Genomic DNA, 21,669 nt, shown 5'->3' on the forward strand with positions numbered 1-21,669 from the left:
TTATATCTGAATGATGCCTGAGGCCACAGACATCATTCAGATATCGGCGTTTTCAGCCGGCGATTCCCTGCACCATAGGAACGATCATAGCGGCTCTTCCGCCGCTTGATCGATCTTGCGGGCGGGGACACCTCCCGCGGCCCTCCGGCGCTTGTACCGACTCGCCACTTCCATCGGTGAGTCGGTCACAGGATTCGCCGGCCCCCGCAAGTTACCGTAGATTTCCGGCAGACCAGATCGTTCCCGGAGTCTCTATGATTGTTCGGAGGCCGGGCGCGATGTTATGACGTCACACCCGGCCTCTGTATTCAAATTAACGGCGCCGATCTGGCTAGGAAGCCAGGATCGTTTTTTTTTTTTTTTTTTTTTTTTTTTTTTTTATTCTTCCCAGCCTAGAGATGAGATATGGGGTCTTATTGACCCCATATCTCGCTGTAAATATGTCCGATCGTGCCATATTCCTATTACAAGGGATGTTTACATTCCTTGTAATAGGAATAAAAGTCATCAATTTTATTTAATTTTTTAAGTGTCAAACTAAAAAAATAAAATTAACAATAAAAAAAATATAAAAATAAATGAAAAGCGCCCCTGTCCCTGGTAGCTCGTACACAGAAGCGAACGCATACGTAAGTCCTGCCCACATATGAAAACGGTGTTCAAACCACACATGTGAGGTATCGCCGCGAACATTAGAGTGAGAGCAATAATTCTAGCCCTAGACCTCCTCTATAACCCAAAACGTGTAACCAGTAAAAAAATGTAAAGCGTCGCCTATGGGGATTTTTAAATACCAAAGTTTGGCGCCATTCCACGAGCGCATGCAATTTTGAAGCGTGACATGTTTGGTATCTATTTACTCGGCCTATCCTCCTCTTTCACATTTATGCAAAAAAATTGGGCTAACTTTACTGTTTTTTTTTTTTTTTTTTAAGCATGAAAAATTGCTGCGCAAATACCGTGCGAGATAAATAGTTGCAACGACCGCCATTGTATTCTCTAGGGTCTTTGCTAAAAAATATATATAATGTTTGGGGGTTCTATGTAATTTTCTAGCAACAAAATTAGGAATTTTACATGTAGGAGATAAATGTCAGAATTGGCCTGGGCGCGAAGTGGTTAAATTGGAGCCCCCCCCCCTCCTTACATCGCTGTCCCTTTCAGGTCACAGTCCTGCCCCCCCCATACACCACGGTCCCTTTCACGTCACAATCCTCTTAACATTACAGCTTCCCCTTACATCACAGTCACACCCCCCCCACTTACATCACATACCCCCCTTTAAATTACACCCCCCCATGTCACAGTCCTTCACATCTCTTCCTCTCAAATTACAATCCCCCTTCACATCACATGACCCCCCCCCCCAACATCACATACCTCTCTTTAAATTACAGCCCACCCCCTTACATCACAGCCCACTTCACATCAGCCCCCCCTTACATCAAAGTTCCCTTCACATCACATACCCTCTCTTTAAATTACAGCGCCCCCCCCCCCCCCTTAGGTCACAGTCCTTCACATCGCAGTGAGCTTACATCACAGCCCATTTCACATCACTCCCCCTTAAATTACAGTCTCCCCCCCCCCCCCCATACCACATACCTCTCTTTAAATTACAGCCCCGCTCCTTACATCAAAGTCCCCCCCCCATCACATACCTCTTTAAATCACAGCCCCCCTCTTTCACATCACTCCCCCTTACATTACAGCCCCTCCTTTACATCAAAGTTCCCCCCCCCCATCACATACCTCTATTTAAATCACAGCCCATTTCACATCACAGCCCCCCTTACATCAAAGTTCCCTTCACATCACATGACCCCCCCCCCCTACATCACATATCTCTCTTTAAATTACAGCACCCCCCCATCCTTACATCAGAGTCCTTCACATCGCAGTGCGCTTACAGCACAGCCCATTTCACATCACTCCCCCCTAAATTACAGTTCCCCCCCCTTCACATCACATAACACCCCCCCCCCCCCCCATATCACATCTTTCTCATTAAATTAAAGTGGCCGGATACATAGCCGTCCCTTTCACATTGCAGTCCTCTTAGCATTACACCCTCCCTACATCACATACCTCCCTTTTCACATCACTCCCTCTTAAATTACAGTCCCCCCTTCACATCACATGACCCCCTCTCCCCCTTTATCACATACCTCTCTTTAAATTACAGCCCCCCCCTTAAGTCACAGTCCTTCACATCACATACCCCCCCCTTTAAATCGCAGTCCCCTTACATCACAGGCCCCCTTCACATCACTCCCCTTTAAATTGCAGCCCCCCCCTTTACATCACCTAATCCCCCTCCCCCACATCACATAGCTCTCTTCTTTAAATTACATTGCCCCCTTACATTGCAGTCCCTTTCACATTACAGTCCCCTTAACATTACACCTCCCCCCTACATCACATACCTCTCTTTAAACTACAGCCTCCCCCTTTACAACGCAGTCCCTTTCACATCACAGCCCCCTCCTCCCTATTACATCACAGACCCCTCCCCATCACAGTCATGTTTCACATCACATAACCCCCAGTTAGATCACAGCCCCCCCCCCCATTTCCCATACATTGTGGTCCCTTTCTTGCCACAACCACCCCCCTTCACATCACAATTTCCCCTTATATCACACCCACCAGTCTTCCCCCCCCCCCCCCTTACATCGCAGTCCCCCCTCCCCACTTTTCACAGACCCCCTCTCATTACAGTCATGTTCATATCACCCCCCCCCCCCCTTTACATCACTTTTGCACTGCAGCCTCCTTTCTCCCCGGTACATCAAAGATTGTTCAGTGGTTATGAACGGTCTCCTCCTTCCAGATTGGAGGTAAATCAGCAGACCGCATATTGCTTAGCGCACTTTCCTGGACTCGGGTCGGAACGTTTCCCCTGTACATCGATTTGCAGAGTTTCCATGATGGACGTTGGTTCTGCGCAGAGGGCGGATATTTTCTTTCCTCCAGTGCCCACTAATGATGAATACAGACACTCGTCTCCAGCCCATTACTTCTGTTCTATGGGAATCCTTTCCGGGAACTATGAGCTCCATAGCCGGTTATGGGAAGGGAAAAACGTTTGCTGGAAATGGAGAGGAAGCTGGCCTCAACTTCCTATTCATGTCATGCAAATCGCTGTTCTGTCTGATACTTTGATGGCATTTACAAAGCTATAAATAAGGATGAGCACTGAAGAAAACCCTTCAATTGTTGTGCTTCCCAGTTAACGAATGTGGATTCCAATAGAAAAATGCCTGCTGATCATAGGTTGGCTACCAGACATTTAAAGTGGTATTAACTAGGCTTGTGCCGATATCGAGCATTTGTAATTGTACTTGTACTCGGGCAAATGCTCCGATGCTCGATCTTAGGCAGCCTCGGGGGAGTTACAAGCAGCGATCTCCCTGTATAGATTTTCTGAAAGCCGCTTCTCCTCCTCTACCTCCCTCCCGCGGCTCTACCTCCCCCCCGTGTCCTCCTCCAGGTCCCACTGCGTCCTCCCTGGCTCTCTCTGTGTCCTCCTCCAGGTACCAATTTGTTTTATCCTCCGGGTCCCTCTGCCTCCTTCCTGGCTCTTCGGCTCCTCCTGAAGTCCCCCCCTGTCCTCCTTCCTGGCTTTTTCGGCTCCTCCTCTGGTCTCCCCCTGTCCTCCTTCGGGTCCCCCCTGCCTCCTTCCTGGCTCACCGGCTCCTCCTTCTTTCCTCCTGTGTTTTCCTCCCTTCTCCGGGTCCCCCTGCATCCTTCCTGGCTCCCCATGTCCTCCTCCGAATCCCAATCCTTTTTATCTTCAGAGTCCCCCTACATCCTTCCCGGCTCTCCGGTTCCTCCATCGGTGCCCCCATGTCCTCCTCAGGGTCTCCCTGCGTCCTTCCCGGCTCCACCTCCTTTTGCACCTATGTCCTCCTTTGGTCCCCCCGTCTCCTTCTCCGGGTCTCCTTGGCTCCTCCACTGGTCTCCCCCTGCCCCAGATCTTTCAGGATGGAGAGTGGAGGAAGGAGCCAGTAAATCTGACATTTACCGCCCTGGCTCTCCGTGTCCCAATCCGCTTTATCCTCCGGGTCCCACTGCATCATTCCCAGGTCTCCAGCTCCTCTTCCGTTGCCCCCATGTCCTTCTTCAGTGCCTCCCATCCTTCTCCACCCTTCAGGTCCCCCTGCGTCCTTCCCAGCTCTGTGTCCTCCTCCGGGTCCCTCTGCCTCCTTCCTGGCTCTCTAGTTCCTCCTCCGGTCCTCCCCTGTCCTCCTCCGGGCCCCACTGCATCCTTCCCAGCTCTCTGGCCCCATCTCCTTTCCTCCTATGTCCTCCTTTTGGTCCCCCCATGTCCTCCTCCCTTCTCCAGGTCCCCTGCGTCCTTCCCGGCTCATCGGTTCCTCCTCCGGGCCCCTCTGCATCCTTCCCGGCTCCTCCTCCTTTCCCCATGTCCTCCTTTTGGTCCCCCGTGTCCTCCTCCATTCTCCAGGTCCCCCTGCATCCTTCCCGGCTCTCCGGCTCCTCCTCCAGTCCCTCCATGTCCTCCCGCGGGTCCCCCTGTGTCCTCCCCGGCTCCTCCACTGGTCTCCCCCTGCCTCGGATCTTTCAGGATGGAGAGTGGAGGAAGGAGCCAGTAAATCTGTCATTTACCACCTCCTTCCTTTTCTAAATGAACAGAGTCAGTGACCATAGGGACCGACCCGTTTTATCCTCCGGGTCCCCCCCCCATCCTCCTGTGGGTCCCACCCCCGAGTCCTCCCTGGCTCCACCAGTCTCCCCCTGCTCTGGATCTGTCAGGATGGAGAGCGGAGGAAGGAGCTGGTAAATCTATCATTTACCAGCTTCTTCCTTTTCCGAATGAACAGTCACTGATTCCTGCCTCTGTCCATTCGTCATAACTGAAACAACGTAATCTGTGTTTACCATGCTTCAGTTTATGAATGGAGAGGAGTAGTGATGGACGAACTTCCGACAGGGCGTTTCGCAAAAGCGAACCACGAATGGACCCCATTGACTTTAATGGCAGACGAACCTTAAAAACCTCCAGGTCATATTTTCAGCCACAAAATACTTGCTAGCTGTGCACACATAGTCCCACAACATGGACACTGATATAACAAAAGTATTAAGTGAATCTGGGATCGACAATAACGAGCATTCTTTTTTTTATCTGTGAAATTTTGACAATTCAGGAGTGCATGAAGGCCATGGAGGAGAGGCAAGGTCAGGCCAGGCTATGAAGGGGGTGCAGGTGATGATCAGTGCCACAGTAAGGGCAGCGCAGTCCTGTGCCAGTGTCCCAGTGTGCCAACCTATGCTTGAGCCCCTGACCCCTCCCTCTGCCCGGCCCTTACCTCCACCTATGCAGGGCTCCACTGCAGTGGTCCGGAGGTGTCAGTCCAGTGCTGATACACAGCCATGGTGCTGGCACTGCCTGCTGATTGGCTTCTCCGCTGCTATTTCCCTCACTGTCTGAAACCAGCACCGCGGTAGAGACCACTGAGCCCAGCACCGTGGTAGAGAGAGAGCACTGAGCCCAGCACCGTGGTAGAGAGAGAGCACTGAGCCCAGCACCGTGGTAGAGAGAGAGCACTGAGCCCAGCACCGTGGTAGAGAGAGAGCACTGAGCCCAGCACCGCGGTAGAGAGAGAGCACTGAGCCCAGCACCGCGGTAGAGAGAGAGCACTGAACCCAGCACCGCGGTAGAGAGAGAGAGAGCACTGAACCCAGCACCGCGGTAGAGAGAGAGAGAGCACTGACCCCAGCACCGCAGTAGAGAGAGAGAGCACTGACCCCAGCACCACGGTAGAGAGAGAGAGAGCACTGACCCCAGCACCACGGTAGAGAGAGAGAGAGCACTGACCCCAGCACCACGGTAGAGAGAGCACTGACCCCAGCACCACGGTAGAGAGAGCACTGACCCCAGCTCCGCGGTAGAGAGAGAGAGCACTGACCCCAGCTCCGCGGTAGAGAGAGAGAGCACTGACCCCAGCTCCGCGGTTAGAGGGAGGGCACTGACCCCAGCTCCGCGGTTAGAGGGAGGGCACTGACCCCAGCTCCGCGGTTAGAGGGAGGGCACTGACCCCAGCTCCGCGGTTAGAGGGAGGGCACTGACCCCAGCTCCGCGGTTAGAGGGAGGGCACTGACCCCAGCTCCGCGGTTAGAGGGAGGGCACTGACCCCAGCTCCGCGGTTAGAGGGAGGGCACTGACCCCAGCTCCGCGGTTAGAGGGAGGGCACTGACCCCAGCTCCGCGGTTAGAGGGAGGGCACTGACCCCAGCTCCGCGGTTAGAGGGAGGGCACTGACCCCAGCTCCGCGGTTAGAGGGAGGGCACTGACCCCAGCTCCGCGGTTAGAGGGAGGGCACTGACCCCAGCTCCGCGGTTAGAGGGAGGGCACTGACCCCAGCTCCGCGGTTAGAGGGAGGGCACTGACCCCAGCTCCGCGGTAGAGGGAGGGCACTGACCCCAGCTCCGCGGTAGAGGGAGGGCACTGACCCCAGCTCCGCGGTAGAGGGAGGGCACTGACCCCAGCTCCGCGGTAGAGGGAGGGCACTGACCCCAGCTCCGCGGTAGAGGGAGGGCACTGACCCCAGCTCCGCGGTAGAGGGAGGGCACTGACCCCAGCTCCGCGGTAGAGGGAGGGCACTGACCCCCGCACCGCGGTAGAGGGAGAGGGAGCACTGACCCCAGCACCGATACCAGCAACTTGATGCAGGACCCAAAAATATGACACCGCTCAACCTCTTCAAGCAGGAGGGTACAGACATATAGTACGTGTGCTTTTTTTGTACAAGGAAGTGAGCCAAAGGTAGAAAAAATGTCCGTGTGCTAGATTAAATAAATCCTTTATAGAGTTATGCATATACATGGTCTACTGGTCACATGTGTTGAATTCCTCCGAGATCCATGCCTCATTCATTTTTATAAATGTGAGGTTCTCAACACTGTCGTGAGCTAGGCGAGTGCACTCATTGGTCATGATCCCCCCTGCTGTGCTGAATGTCCTTTCGGACAGGACACTGGATGAGGGGCAAGCCAACAGTTCCATTGCAAATTGGGCAAGCTCTGGCCAGAGGTCAAGCCTGCCCACCAGTAGTCCAGGGGTTCATCACTCCTCAGAGCGTCCACATCGGCCGTTAACCCGATGTAGTCGGACGCCTGACGGTCTAGGCATTCCCTGATGCTGGATCCGGATGAGACCTGTCGATGGGTCGGGTGAAAGAATGACCTCATATCAGAAGTCGCCAACACATCTTCAAACCGCCCTCTTCTTGCAGGCACTGTTGGATTGGTACCTGCAACTCTTTCTCTGGGAGTGGGAATTCCTCCTCTACCAGTGCACGCAAAAGCAGAATGCAGCATTTCTCTAAGCAAGGCCTGTAAGTGCTCCATTCTGACAGCCCTCTGTGAAGGTGGTAACATTTCTGCCATTTTGTGTTTGTACTGGGGGTCTAAGTACGTTGCCACCCAGTACTGGTCCTTGACCTTTTATGCTTTTTATACGGGGGCCCTTTTAAAACACTGGAGCATGAAGGCCCCCATTTGCACTAAACTGGAAGAGGTGTTGTGGCCTGGCTACTGCTCATCATCCAGGATAATGTCGTCCTCCTCTCCCCATCCACGCACAACAACAGGGATCCCAGAAAGGTTTAAAGTATACTCTTCTTGCTCCTCCTTATCCGGCACCATCCTCCTCTGACTCCTCTTCAGACTCCTGTTGTTCACTTGTCTCAGAGTAGCCCCCCCGGGAATTCATCCAGCATTGCAACTTCCTCATCTTCCTGCTCCTCCATGGCTTGATCAATGACACAACGCAATGCACGCTCCATTTAGAAGGCATAAGGTACGATGTCACTGATGGCGCCATGGCTGCGACTGACCAGTTTGGTGATCTCATCAAATGGCAGCAGAAGTCTGCATGCATCGCGCATGAGCAGCCACTGGCACGATGAAAAAACGAAGCTCCCCAGAACCCGTTCTTCCGCAGAGTTCGTACAGGTAGTCGTTAACTGCATGTTTCTGCTGGAGCAGCCTATCAAGCATAAAGAAGGTTGAGTTCCATCGCGTCGGACAATCGCAAATAAGACGTCTGAACGGCAGATTGTGTCGCCGCTGAATGTCAGCAAGGCGAGCCATGGTCGTGTAAGATCTTCTGAAATGGCCCAAGATTTTCCTTGCCTGCCGCAAGATGTCCTGGAACCCCGGGTATTTGACAACGAATCGCTGCATGACCAAGTTTAAGACGCGTGCCATGCATGGCACGTGTGTAATTTTGCCCTGTTTCAATGCGCTAAGCAGATTGGCACTGTTGTCACACAGCACTTTACCAACTGTCAAATTGAGCAGTGTTAGCCACTGATCTGCCTGTGAACACAAAGCTGAAAGGAGTGCAGGGCCAGTGTGGCTCTTGGTTTCCAGGCACAACAGACGCAGCACAGCATGGCAACGTCTCACCTGGCATGTCGAATAGGTTCTGGGGATCTTGGGCGGTGCAGCGGAAGAGACGCTAGCAGCGGAAAAGGAGGAGTCAGCCGAGGAGGAGAGGGAGGATGGAGTAGGAGGAGGAGAAGAGCAGCCAGGCCTGCATGCAATCCATGGCGGTAAAACCAAATCTACACGGGTGCCACAGGTTACATGCTTGACAGCCGTCAGAAGGTTCACCCAGTGGGCAGTAAAAGTTATATACCTTCCCTGTTTGCTAGACCACGTGTCTGTGGTCAGATGTATCTTGGCACCGACACTGTGTGCCAGAGATACATTCACTTGCCACTGAACATGGCCATATAGCTCTGGGATGCCCTTCTGTGAGAAACTCTTCCTTCCTGGGACCTTCCATTGCGGTGTTCCAATGGCCACAAATTTTCGAAAGGCCTCCAAGTCCACCAGTTTATATGGCAGTAGTGGGCTATCAGTTCTGACAAGCCAGCGGTCAACCGTTGGGCAAGAGGGATATCCGGCGTCATCATTTTTTTTTTTTTTTACGCTCGAACATTTGGCCCACAGAAGCCTGCCTTTTTCCAGAAAAACATGAGGACGGCATGATGGAAGGTGGAGTAGAGGACAATTGTGAGGAGAAGAAGTAGAAGACAATACTGGACGGTGAGAGCCTGGAGTGTGGCTTTGTGGGTTCCGTTGCTCCCACTGGGCTCTGTGATGGCAGCTCATGTGCCTTCTTAAGGGGGTCGTCCCTAGGTGAGTGTTGGGCTTACCGCGACTTATGCGTTGACTGCAAAGGCTGCAGATGGCAACACTATTGTCAGCAGCGGACACGTTAAACTGCGGGGGCCATGTGCTGGCGTCCTGGGAGCGCCACATGTGACCGTACATGGTTGATGCATCGCTCCTGAAACAATAGCAGTCTGGTTTGTCCCTCTTGTGCAATGTAAGTCCCGCCTGCTTCTCCTCCCTCTGCTGGTCCATATCTCCCTCTGAACTCCCCTCCTCTTCCTCTCTTGTGGGCACCCAGGTGACATCACTAGACACGTCGTCATCGACATCACCTTCCCCACCACTATAATTAGAGATCTCGGAGTAGGCAGCAACAACCGGGACCAACCTCCCCCTTGGGCTGATCTGGGTACTGTTGTCAGACTGCTGAGTGGCGGTTGTTGCTACCTCTTCTCAGGACCGTCTTTAATATTGATTGGACCCTGGACAAAAATTTTCTTGGCCCCCCCCCTCATGCAATTTCACTCTCCACCTGCTCTGAGACATACAATAAATGGCAGCTAGACTTAAAATCTGTTTACTGTATTAGTTCAGGCAGATATTGCAATTGGTTGCCAGCAGTTACAGCATATCATCACCTCACTGCTGGGGAGCATGATATACATATGAATGCTGCCTTTATTTACATATCAATGCCGCTGACTGCAGCCATTTACTTACTATTGCTGCTGCTATTTACATATGAATGACGGTTATTTACATGTAAACAAAGGGTCTGCAGGTGAGTCACCTGTACACAATAGGGCAGAGCTGGGCAGCATTAGTACCAGCACTTCACACTGAGATATCGGGACACAGCACATGACTAAAACTTTAAGGGACAAGGGAATTTAAACCGGGATAGTTGGCAAGTATGAGGCAGCTGATTTGGGCCCCCAACAATGACAGGGCCGAGGGCAGCTGCCCCTTTTGCCCTGCCTTAAAGACGGCCCTGCCTCCTCTTCCTGATCCAATGCCAAGAGTGGCTGCGCATCGGCAATGTCTTGTGATGGATCGGAAAATAATTCCTGTGACTCAAGCGGAGGGTATATGGTGGTGGTAGTGTCTTTGGGGGGTGAACACAGCAGAGAGTGAAGAAGAGGGTGCAGACCGAGAGGATGAGGAGGGTGCAGAAGAGTAAGGCTGAGTGAGCCACTCAACCAAGTCTGGTGCGTCCTTTGATGTAATTGAATGCACCTTCTGCAATTTTCCACTTTGGCTCAAGCCTGTTGCTCCTGCGCTACCCCTACCACCCTTGCAGAAGGGCCTGCCTCTTCCTCTGCCTGTCATCTTTTAAATGACCCTGTGACAAAAGTCTCTAGAGAAGTGCAGTATATGTGGAAGAAGGTATATAACACCCTGCTTCAATCTATCGTTTTGGGGGGCCACTGGTCTATCACACCAGTTATAATACTTTTTTCTAATTGCGTTTGTCACTCTTTGTAGTATCACTGCAGAACCGCTCAGCAGTCACAATGCTGCACAGTGGAAATGCACTATACTATGCTTTATATATTTTATACGTGTATTACACCCCTATATACTGCACACCAAATAGTACACCTATACCAGTCCTTAAAAGGACCTTTGTGGACCCAATAGTAGCTAGCGAGTAGCTAGTGAATTGCAGACTGTCCCGGCTCCAAACACCAAACTGTCCCTCCCTACACTGAGAAACAACAGCTACAGAATCAGTCAGCAGCACAGCAGTGCAGTGCACTATAATAGGCTTTCTATATTTGAAAGAAAATATATTATACGTGTACAACCCTATATACTGTACACACTATACCAGTCCTTAAAAGGACTTTTGTGGACCTAATATTAATAGCTAGTGATTAAACTGACTGTCCCTGTTCCACACAGCATCCTTCCCATACACTGACAAAACAGAATACAGAATGTAAAATGGCTGCCAGATCAGGTATATTTATAAGGTAGGGGGTATGTCCAATTGCCCATCTGCTGAAATGTCTCAATTGGCCCCCATGATGGATGTGTCATGGGTCAAAGTTCTTCACAATGTAAATGCACATGTCTGCCGTACGAACAGCGCCAGAAGTCCGCCGGTTTGGCGAATCGCGAACTACCAAAATTTGCCGCGAACCGCAAGGCCATCTCTAGAGAGGAACCTCTGTCTCCTGTCCATTCATCTTGAGCAGCTGAGGCTGCTGAGAAAGGGACTGGGGAATCTGTGTCGTCAGTCCCTTACCCTGTCTCAAAGGGGAGATATCAGGGGTCCCCCCCAAAAAAAAGTAAAGCGTAAAAAAAATAACAGAAAAATATAAAATTGTAAAAAATAAAATGGTAAAAAAAAAAAAAAATTGACACATGTGCCACTGTCACATGACATTAAAAAAAGTATTGGTAATCGGTATATGGCTGAGACGGATTCGTCTTCGATCCGGTCTCTGATGTAAAATCCCGGGAAGCCACAATGTCACTTCCGCTTTACCCGGCTGCCAATGGCGCCAATTTAAAAAAAAAAAAACATTATTCAGAAACACAGATTTTGCCGATTTTGAATACTTTGAAGTGTAAAGGATGGATTTGGGGTCCCCCCCCCGATCCCTTCATAAAGAGTACTTGTCACTGCCTATTACTGTCACAATGGATGTTTACATTCCCTGTGACAGCAATAAAAGTGATCAGCTTTTATCAGGTACAATATTAAAATAGAATAAATTAAATAATAAGAAAAAAAAACATTTTTTTTTAAAGTGCCCCAGTCCCCACGTGCTCACGCAGCAAGGAAAACGCATACGTAATTCACGCCCACAAAATGTAAATGGTGTTCAAACCACACATGTGCGGGTGAGAGAAATAAATAATTGTAGCCCTAGGCCTCCTCTGTAACTCTAACCTGGTAACAGTAAACATTTTCTAAAATGTCGCCTATTTTTATTTTTTTTTTACTTTAATTTTTTAATTCAATGTTTACATTCCTTGTAATAGCAATAAAAGTGATCCAAAAAAATAGTAATTTAAAAAGGGACAGTCTAAAAATAAAAAAATAACAAGTAAAATAAATAATAATTTAGAACTTTTTTTTTCTTTTTTCTAATTCCCTGTTTATGTGGGTTCTGTTCAAAATAAATCAACTTTGTTTTTGTTTTGTTTTTTTATTTTGTACAGAACTCACATAAATAGCGAATTATAAACAAATTTAAGTGCCCCCCATCCCTTGTTTTCAAATCCTCTTTTATTATTATTTTAGAAAAAAAATCAACCATAATACATTCTAGTTAATTTACAACATTATACATAAACCCCATTCAATATATACCACCATTATTATCATCAACATACCCCCCAAACACACAAACAAAAATAAATAAAAAAAAACAATCCACCTTATCCTTCTCTTTCCTCTTGCATCTCCATCCCTTTTTACATTATAAATATTCCCTCAATCCATTTGAGAACCTAAACTCTTCCCACTGCTTCCATACAATTGGTAGCTGATTATTTATATATCCTTCTTCTCTTATTTGTTTTTCCATATAACATATTTCGTTCAGTTCACATACCCATTCCCACACTCACTGTTTCTTTCCATTTACATGCTATTATTGTTCTAGCTGCTGTTGTCATATGTTGTATTATCCCATTTTTCATACTATCCACTGTATCTGAATATAAGAGAGAATAATGCTACCTTCACATCTGGAGCCAGTTTTTTTCCAGTCACTTTTTGGTATATCCCAAAAACATTTAACCAAAAGTTTATCTTCTTACATCTGAACCAGATATGCTCCATTGTCCCTTTTTCTATCCCACACCTCCAACATTTCTCTGTATTTCCTTTATTAATTTTTTTTAATGCCACTGGACTCCAGTACCACCTCATTGTCACAATTCCATTCTTCTTCTGTAATTATTTCTCCTAGTTCTTCTTCCCACTTTCTTATTCCTATTAAATCTCTAATATCTCCTGAGGGTAACAACGATACATATACTTTAGATAGTTTATTCTTATGATTCTGCTCTTTTAATATTATCTGCTCGAATTTAGTTAATGGTCTATTTATTAAGTTTTTGTTTATTTCAACAAATTTTTCTAATTGATGATATTGTAACCAATGTTTTTTTACTTCTAATCCAAGATCATTTAGACTAGGCATATTTCCATCCACCAGTATCTGGACCAATCTTATATTCTCCATCTTGTTCCATTTCAAATAGTTGATGCTTTCCAATGCTGGCTTAAATTCTGGATTGGACATCAATGGAGACAAGGGTCCCGTCCTGGAGGATAGCTTGCCTTTTTTCAACACTGCATCCCATATTTTTAAAGTAGCTCTTACAAAGATTGGCAGTTCCCTTTTTTTCCCCTTAATTCAGGTTTTATCCACGGCAAAAATTTTAGCTGTGTCCCCACAATATCTTCTTCCAAAACTACCCATTGTTTATTTTTACCATCATGTTGCCAGTTTATAATTCTAACCAATGATGCCGCCTGCATATATTTTAGAAAGTCAGGCAATGCTAAACCTCCATTTTCTTTTGTTCTAGTTAATGTTTTCCTTTTTATTCGGGAGTTTTTTTTTGCCCATATAAAACTACTTATAGCCTTCTTTAGATCTATCATTATCCTCTTAAGTGGAACAATGGGTAGTGTTTGGAAGACATATAACATTTTTGGTAATAGTTCCATTTTTATTATATTTATTCTCCCTAACCATGAATATGTTTGTTTTATCATATTTTTGCAATTGTTTTATTACTTTACGTATGACCACATTGTGATTTAGTTCCTGTATCTGTTTCAAATCCCTCGGGATCATAATACCCAGGTATTTGATCGCCTCTTTCTGCCATTTAAACGTGAAATCTTTTTGTAAAAGTAGTTGCATTTCTTCTTTTAGAGTAATATTCATCATTTCTGATTTATCGTAATTTACCCTAAAATTGCTTAATTCCCCAAATCTATCCAGTTCTTTTATTATATTAGGGATTGATATAATAGGGTTTGTTATATATAGCAATAAATCATCTGCATATACTGCCAGCTTATATTCTTTATCCTTAATTTTAATCCCTTGTATATCTTTATTTTTCCTTATTGCATTGATTAGATGTTCCATTACTATTATGTTTAATAATGGGGATAGGGGGCACCCTTGACGGGTCCCGTTTGACACTTTTATATATTCTGAAAACATCCCATTTATTCTTACTTTGGCCCTTGAATTGGCATATAATGCCATAATCCTGCCTAACATTCTAGGACCCAGTCCTATCTGTAGGGATGAGCTTAGAGTTCGAGTCGAACTCATGTTCTACTCGAACATTGCCTGTTCGCCTGTTCAGCGAACAGTGAACAATTTGGGCTGTTCGCAGCAAATTCGAAAAGCCGGAACACCCTATACAAGTCTATGGGAGAAATCTAAAGTGCTAATTTTAAAGGGTAATATGCAGGTTACTGTCCTAAAAAGTGTTTGGGGACCCGGGTCCTGCCCCAGGGGACATGGATCAATGCAAAAAAAAGTTTTAAAAACGGCCGTTTTTTCAGGAGCAGTGATTTTAATAATGATTAAAGTGAAACAATAAAAGTGTAATATTCCTTTAAATTTCGTAGCTGGGGGGTGTCTATAGTATGCCTGTGAAGGGGCGCATGTTTCTGGTGCTTAGAACTGTCCCTGCACAAAGTGTCATTTGTGCAGGAAAAAAAGTCTTTTAAAATCACTTGCGGCTATTGTCGGGTCCCGTAATACAGAGAACACTCAATGAGTGTTCTCTGCATTAGCCGACAATTCATTCATTCATTGATTAAAAAAAAAAAAAAAAAGCGTGGGGGTTCCCCTAAATTCAATTACCAGGCCCTTCAGGTCTGACATGGATATTAAGGGGAACCCCGTGTCAAATTTAAAAAAAAATTGACGTGGGGGTCCCCCTAAATATCCATAACCAGACCCTTCAGGTCTGATATGGATATTAAGGGGAACCCCGCATCAAATTTTTAAAAAAATTGACGTGGGGGTCCCCTAAAAATCCATATCAGACCCTTTATCCGAGCACGCAACCTGGCAGGCCGCAGGAAAAGAGGGGGGGACGAGAGAGCGGCCCCCCCTCCCTCCTGAACCGTACCAGGCCACATACCTTCAACATTGGGAGGATGCTTTGGGGGTCTGTGACCCCTCAAAGCACCTTGTCCCCATGTTGATGAGGACAAGGGCCTCATCCTCACAACCCTGGCCGTTGGTTGTGAGGGTCTGCGGGCGGGGGGCTTATCAGAATCTGGAAGCCCCCTTTAACAAGGGGACTCCCAGATCCCGGCCCCCCCCCCCTGTTTGAAATGGTAAGGGGATACAAAAGTACCCCTACCATTTCACAAAGAAAGTGTCAAAATGGTTAAATAAGACAAACACACTTTTGAAAAATTCCTTTATTAAAAATAAAAAAATTTAAAAAAAGATTCCAGCGGTGCTAATCCACTCTTGCTATCCAGCGACGGGTCTCCGGGGTCCAGCGATGGATGATCATATCCAGCGACGGGGGATCTCTCAGTCCAGCGCTGTCCATACATCCTTCTTCTGTCTCCACTCCGGAGACCCTGGAGAGATCCCAGCGCTGACGTTTCTTATATTAGGAGGGCGGGGCCACTCGTCACATGACCCCGCCCCTCTGACGCTGGAGAGGGAAGCCAGGGGTTCCCCAGTGACGTGTGGGTGACCCCGCCCCTTCTGATGTAACGCAGGTTTCCGTTACATCAGAGGGGGCGGGGTCACCCACACGTCACTGGGGAACCCCTGGCTCCCTTCACCAGCGTCAGAGGGGGCGGGGTCAGGTGACGGGTGGCCCCGCCCTCCTAATATAAGAAACGTCAGCGCTAGGATCTCTGCAGTGTCTCCGGAGTGGAGACAGAAGACGGATGTATGGACAGCGCTGGACTGAGAGATCCCCCCGTCGCTGGATATGATCATCCATCGCTGGACCCCGGAGACCCGTCGCTGGATAGCAAGAGTGGATTAGCACCGCTGGAATCTTTTTTTTTTTTTTTTTTTTTTTTTTAATAAAGGAATTTTTCAAAAGTGTGTTTGTCTTATTTAACCATTTTGACACTTTCTTTGTGAAATGGTAGGGGTACTTTTGTACCCCCTTACCATTTCAAAAAGGGGGGGCCGGGATCTGGGGGTCCCCTTGTTAAAGGGGGCTTCCAGATTCTGATAAGCCCCCCGCCTGCAGACCCTCACAACCAACGGCCAGGGTTGTGAGGATGAGGCCCTTGTCCTCATCAACATGGGGACAAGGTGCTTTGAGGGGTCACAGACCCCCAAAGCATCCTCCCAATGTTGAGGGTATGTGGCCTGGTACGGTTCAGGAGGGAGGGGGGGCCGCTCTCTCGTCCCCCCCTCTTTTCCTGCGGCCTGCCAGGTTGCGTGCTCGGATAAAGGGTCTGATATGGATATTTAGAGGGACCCCCACGTCAATTTTTTTTTTTTAATTTGACACGGGGTTCCCCTTAATATCCATGTCAGACCTGAAGGGCCTGGTAATTGAATTTAGGGGAACCCCCACGCTTTTTTTTTTTTTTTTTTTTTTTAATCAATGAATGAATGAATTGTCGGCTAATGCAGAGATCACTCATTGAGTGTTCTCTGTATTACGGGACCCGACAATAGCCGCAAGTGATTTTAAAAGACTTTTTTTCCTGCACAAATGACACTTTGTGCAGGGACAGTTCTAAGCACCAGAAACATGCGCCCCTTCACAGGCATACTATAGATACCCCCCAGCTACGAAATTTAAAGGAATATTACACTTTTATTGTTTCACTTTAATCATTATTAAAATCACTGCTCCTGAAAAAACGTCCGTTTTTAAAAGTTTTTTTTGCATTGATCCATGTCCCCTGGGGCAGGACCCGGGTCCCCAAACACTTTTTAGGACTGTAACCTGCATATTACCCTTTAAAATGAGCACTTTAGATTGTGAACGTTCGAGTCCCATAGACTTTAATAGGGTTCTAAAGTTCACACGAAGTTTAGGTCTGTTCGCAGGTTCTGGTGCGAACCGAACAGGGGGGTGTTCGGCTCATCCCTACCTATCTGTAATAATGCCTCCTCTAAGAACCGCCATCCCACCCTATCGAAAGCTTTCTCAGCATCTATAGTTAGTAAACAGGCTGGGATGGTGGCCCTCTGAGCATGCTCCATCAGCGTACATGTCTTTATTATGTTATCCCTGGTTTCTCGCCCCTTTATAAACCCTGTTTGATCTAGCTTTATATATTCTGGCATTCTTGAAGTTAATCTATTAGAGAAAATTTTTGAATATAGTCTAATATCAATGTTTAATGAGATAGGACGATAGTTTTTACTTAGTGTATGGTCTTTTTCTGGTTTTGGGATAAGTATAATATGTGCTTCCGTACTCTGTGGTACAAAAGTTTGCGTTTTAGTTATGGAATTATGTTTTTTTAAGTAAGGGTATAATTAAATCTTGAAATTGTTTATAAAACCTTGCTGTGTAGCCGTCTGGTCCTGGGCTCTTTCCCAGGGCCATTTCAGATATTGCCTGTTGTATCTCCTCCCCTGAAATTTCTTCTTCCATTTCCTCAATTACTTCTCTAGGGAATCTAGGCAAAGCTGTTTCGTTAACATATTTTCCAATCTTCTCCGCCCTTTCCTCTTTTTTATTTTCCTGTTGAATTTCTATATTGTATAATTTATCATAATAGTTTTGGAATGTTTTTATAATTTCAGTTGGGTCATATGTTATTTCCCCGTTTGTTTTTAAAATCTTTACTATAGATGTTGTGGGCTGTTGTTCCCTCAGTGTTTTTGCTAATAATTTCCGCGTTTTATTTCCGTTGGTACCATTGTGTTCTATTCCTATCCCTTGTACGCAGAGACTCTTCATCAAGCATGGCCTGCAACTCAATTCTTTTATCTTTAAGAGTATATTATCCTCTGACTTCATATTCTGTTTGTGTTTGCTTTCCAATCTCCCGATTTCCAGCAACAATTGAGTTTTCCTCTCTTCTTTTTTCCCTTTTTAACCTACATCCGTGCTTGATGAACAGTCCCCTTAGCACACATTTTGAAGTTTCCCACTGCATGGGGAGTGAGGTATCATCTTTATCATGAATTAGCTGAAATTCCTTTTATCGCTTGTTGAATATCCTCCACACATTTTTTTTCTTTAAGCAGATTATCATTCAGACTCCACCTTCCTCTTGTTTTTTTATATTACGTTATTTCTAATTCTAGATATATCGGTGCATGATCGGACCACAAAAATCCTCCTATGCTTGTTGTTGGATTCAACAATAGCCCAGTTTGATAAAAAAAAAATAGTCTATCCTATGATAAGAGTCGTGAATATTTGAGTAGTATGTGTAGTTCTTTTCCTTTTGATGTTGCACCCTCCATATGTCAATCAGTTGGTATTTATCTAATAGTTCTTTAAATTCTTTTAGTTGTTTATTCTTTCTTTGTTGAGAGTTGGTATTAGTGGTGTCCCTTTTCGTATCCATTATAAAATTCAGGTCTCCCCCAATTATTATTGTTCCTTCTGCACTGTCCAGTGAGTCCCTCAGGATTTTTATCCCTGTCTTAATTTCATAGTTTGGTAAATAAAGATTAATAATTGTAACCATCCTCTCAAATAATTTGACCTTTACCACTATAGACCTACCATCTTTCCCCTTATATTTCTGAACTATTTGATGTAACATATCTCTATGAAATGCAATTGATACCCCTCTTGATTTGGAGTATGGGAATGTATCATGAATCCAATTAACATAGTTCTTATTAGTTAATTTCGGAATGTGATTAGAACGAAAATGCGTTTCCTGTAATAGGACTATCTTTACCTTTTTGTTTATGGAAGAAGTTTAGGATTTGATTTCTTTTTGAGGGAGAGTTAAGGCCTCTTGCATTGAAAGAACAAATTTTTTCCCCCCATCCCTTGCGCACAGAAGCGAACACATATTTAAACAGTATTTAAAACACACGTGAGGTATCGCCGTGAACGTCAGAGCGAGAGCAATAATTCTAGCACTAGACCACCTCTGTACCTCTAAACACGTAAGGTGTTAAAGTGTCGCCTATGGAGATTTAAATACCATAGTTTTTCGCAATTCCATGGGCGTGCGCAATTTCAAAGCGTGACATGTTTGGTATCTGTTTTTTGTGTGTTTGTTTGTTTTTTGTTGTTTCGAGTAAATAAACAAAAACAACAAACAAACGCAAACAACAACAAACAAACACAAAACAAAACAGAAAGCAGAGGTCAATGTTTTTTTTTTTTTTTAAAGGGTGTTTACATCTGCCTGAGCCCAGAAGTGATGTTATGATGTCGCTTCCGGCCTTCCAGGGTCATAGAGATGGCCGGGGTCCTCAGCCAGCTCTGTGGTAATAACCTGGCTCGCCAATTGCTGCTTACAATTTGAACGTGGATTTTGTACAGAACCAACCCATAAAATCTTCAAAATTTTGTTTCTTTCCAGGAGAAGAAGAGATTTCCGCACAACTGGAAGAGCTCTATGGCCATATAGACGCTCTGGAGTTCTACCCCGGCCTCCTGCTGGAGAAGACTCACCCGGGTTCTATTTTCGGGGAGAGTATGATAGAGATCGGAGCTCCGTTTTCACTCAAAGGACTTATGGGGAACCCCATCTGCTCCCCGGAGTACTGGAAGCCGAGCACGTTTGGAGGAGAGACGGGATTTAATCTCATAAAGACTGCTTCCCTGGAGAAGCTGGTGTGCCAGAATGTGAAGAAATGCCCCTTCGTGTCCTTCCACATGCCGCAATCCACAGATGAAGAACACCATCCGTCTTCTACAGAAAAGAAGAGTGATGAGCTATAAGGGCCGGGGGGGTGCTCAATGGATGAATATATTTGTGATTGTTTTTTTAAAGGGAATTTTGCTATTAAATTTTATGTTTCTTGTTACATTTACAATGTTTTTCTACAATAATTTTGTACATCTACAGGCATGTAGTGCTGTCAATGGGGTTCAATTGCCAATTCAGGGGTCTCCAAACTGAGGCCTGGGGGCTGGATTTGCTTTCCTTTATCTGGCCCTTTGGGGCACTATTCCTCCCACTGATACCAGCGACTGGACACTATCCCCCCCCCCCCCCCCCACTGGCACCAGCGACGGGACGACACTATTCCCCCCCCCCCCACTGGCACCAGCGATGGGACGACACTATTTCCCCCACCCCTACAGGCACCAGCGACGGTACGACATTATTCCCCCCCCCCCCACTGGCATCAGCGACGGTACATCACTATTCCCCCCCCCCCCCCCACTGGCATCAGCGACGGTACGTCACTATTCCCCCCCCCCCCCCCCACTGGCACCAGCGACGGTACGACACTATTTCCCCCCCCCCCTGGCACCAGTGACGGGACACTATTTCCCCCCCCCCCACTGGCACCAGTGACGGGATGACACTATTCCTCCCCCACTGGCACCAGTGAAGGGATGACACTATTCCTCCCACTGATGGGACACTATTCCCCCCCACTGGCACCAGGGGACGGGACACTATCCCCCCCCACTGGCACCAGGGGGCGGGGAAACTATTCCCCCCCCCCACTGGCACCAGGGGACGGGACACTATCCCCCCCCCCCCACTGGCACCAGGGGACGGGACACTATCTCCCCCCCCCCCACTGGCACCAGGGGACGGGACACTATCTCCCCCCCCCCACTGGCACCAGGGGACGGGACACTATCTCCCCCCCCCCACTGGCACCAGGGGACGGGACACTATCTCCCCCCCCCCACTGGCACCAGGGGACGGGACACTATCCCCCCCCCCCACTGGCACCAGGGGACGGGACACTATCCCCCCCCCACTGGCACCAGGGGACGGGACACTATTCCCCCCCCCCCCCAACTGGCACCAGGGGACGGGACACTATTCCCCCCCCCCCAAATGGCACCAGGGGACGGGACACTATTCCCCCCCCCCCACTGGCACCAGCGACGGGGCGACACTATTCCTCCCCCCCACTGGCACCAGCGACGGGCGACACTATTTCCCCACCCCTACAGGCACCAGCGACGGTACGACACTATTCCCCCCCCCCCCCACTGGCATCAGAGATGGTACGGCACTATTCCCCCCCCCCCCACTGGCACCAGCGACGGTACGACACTATTCCTCCCACTGGCACCAGCGATGGTAAGACACTATTCTCCCCCCCCCCACTGGCACCAGTGACGGGACACTATTCCCCCCCCCCCACTGGCACCAGTGACGGGATGACACTATTCCTCCCCCACTGGCACCAGTGACGGGACACTATTCCCCCCCCCCCCACTGGCACCAGTGACGGGATGACACTATTCCTCCCCCACTGGCACCAGTAAAGGGATGACACTATTCCTCCCACTGATGGGACACTATTCCCCCCACTGGCACCAAGGGACGGGACACTATCCCCCCCCCCACTGGCACCAGGGGACGGGACACTATCCCCCCCCCCCCCACTGGCACCAGGGGACGGGACAC

General features: G+C 47.8%; 1 protein-coding gene across 1 annotated transcript in view; it reads left to right on the plus strand.

Moving 5' to 3' along the window:
• PTGS1 (prostaglandin-endoperoxide synthase 1) overlaps nucleotides 1-20,104 on the plus strand; it is a 91,950-nt gene extending 71,846 nt beyond the window's left edge. Inside the window, exon 11 of the mRNA XM_077467420.1 lies at nucleotides 19,648-20,104. Within this exon, the coding sequence (XP_077323546.1) occupies nucleotides 19,648-20,009 (362 nt within the window). The 3' untranslated portion in view covers nucleotides 20,010-20,104. The remainder of the gene's footprint in view (nucleotides 1-19,647) is intronic.
• Nucleotides 20,105-21,669: the final 1,565 nt, after the last annotated feature.

Source organism: Lithobates pipiens, unplaced genomic scaffold (assembly GCF_037356315.1).
Source record: "Lithobates pipiens isolate NorthernLeopardFrog02 unplaced genomic scaffold, aLitPip1_a1.2 Scaffold_1, whole genome shotgun sequence".
Taxonomy (NCBI): Eukaryota; Metazoa; Chordata; class Amphibia; order Anura; family Ranidae; genus Lithobates; species Lithobates pipiens.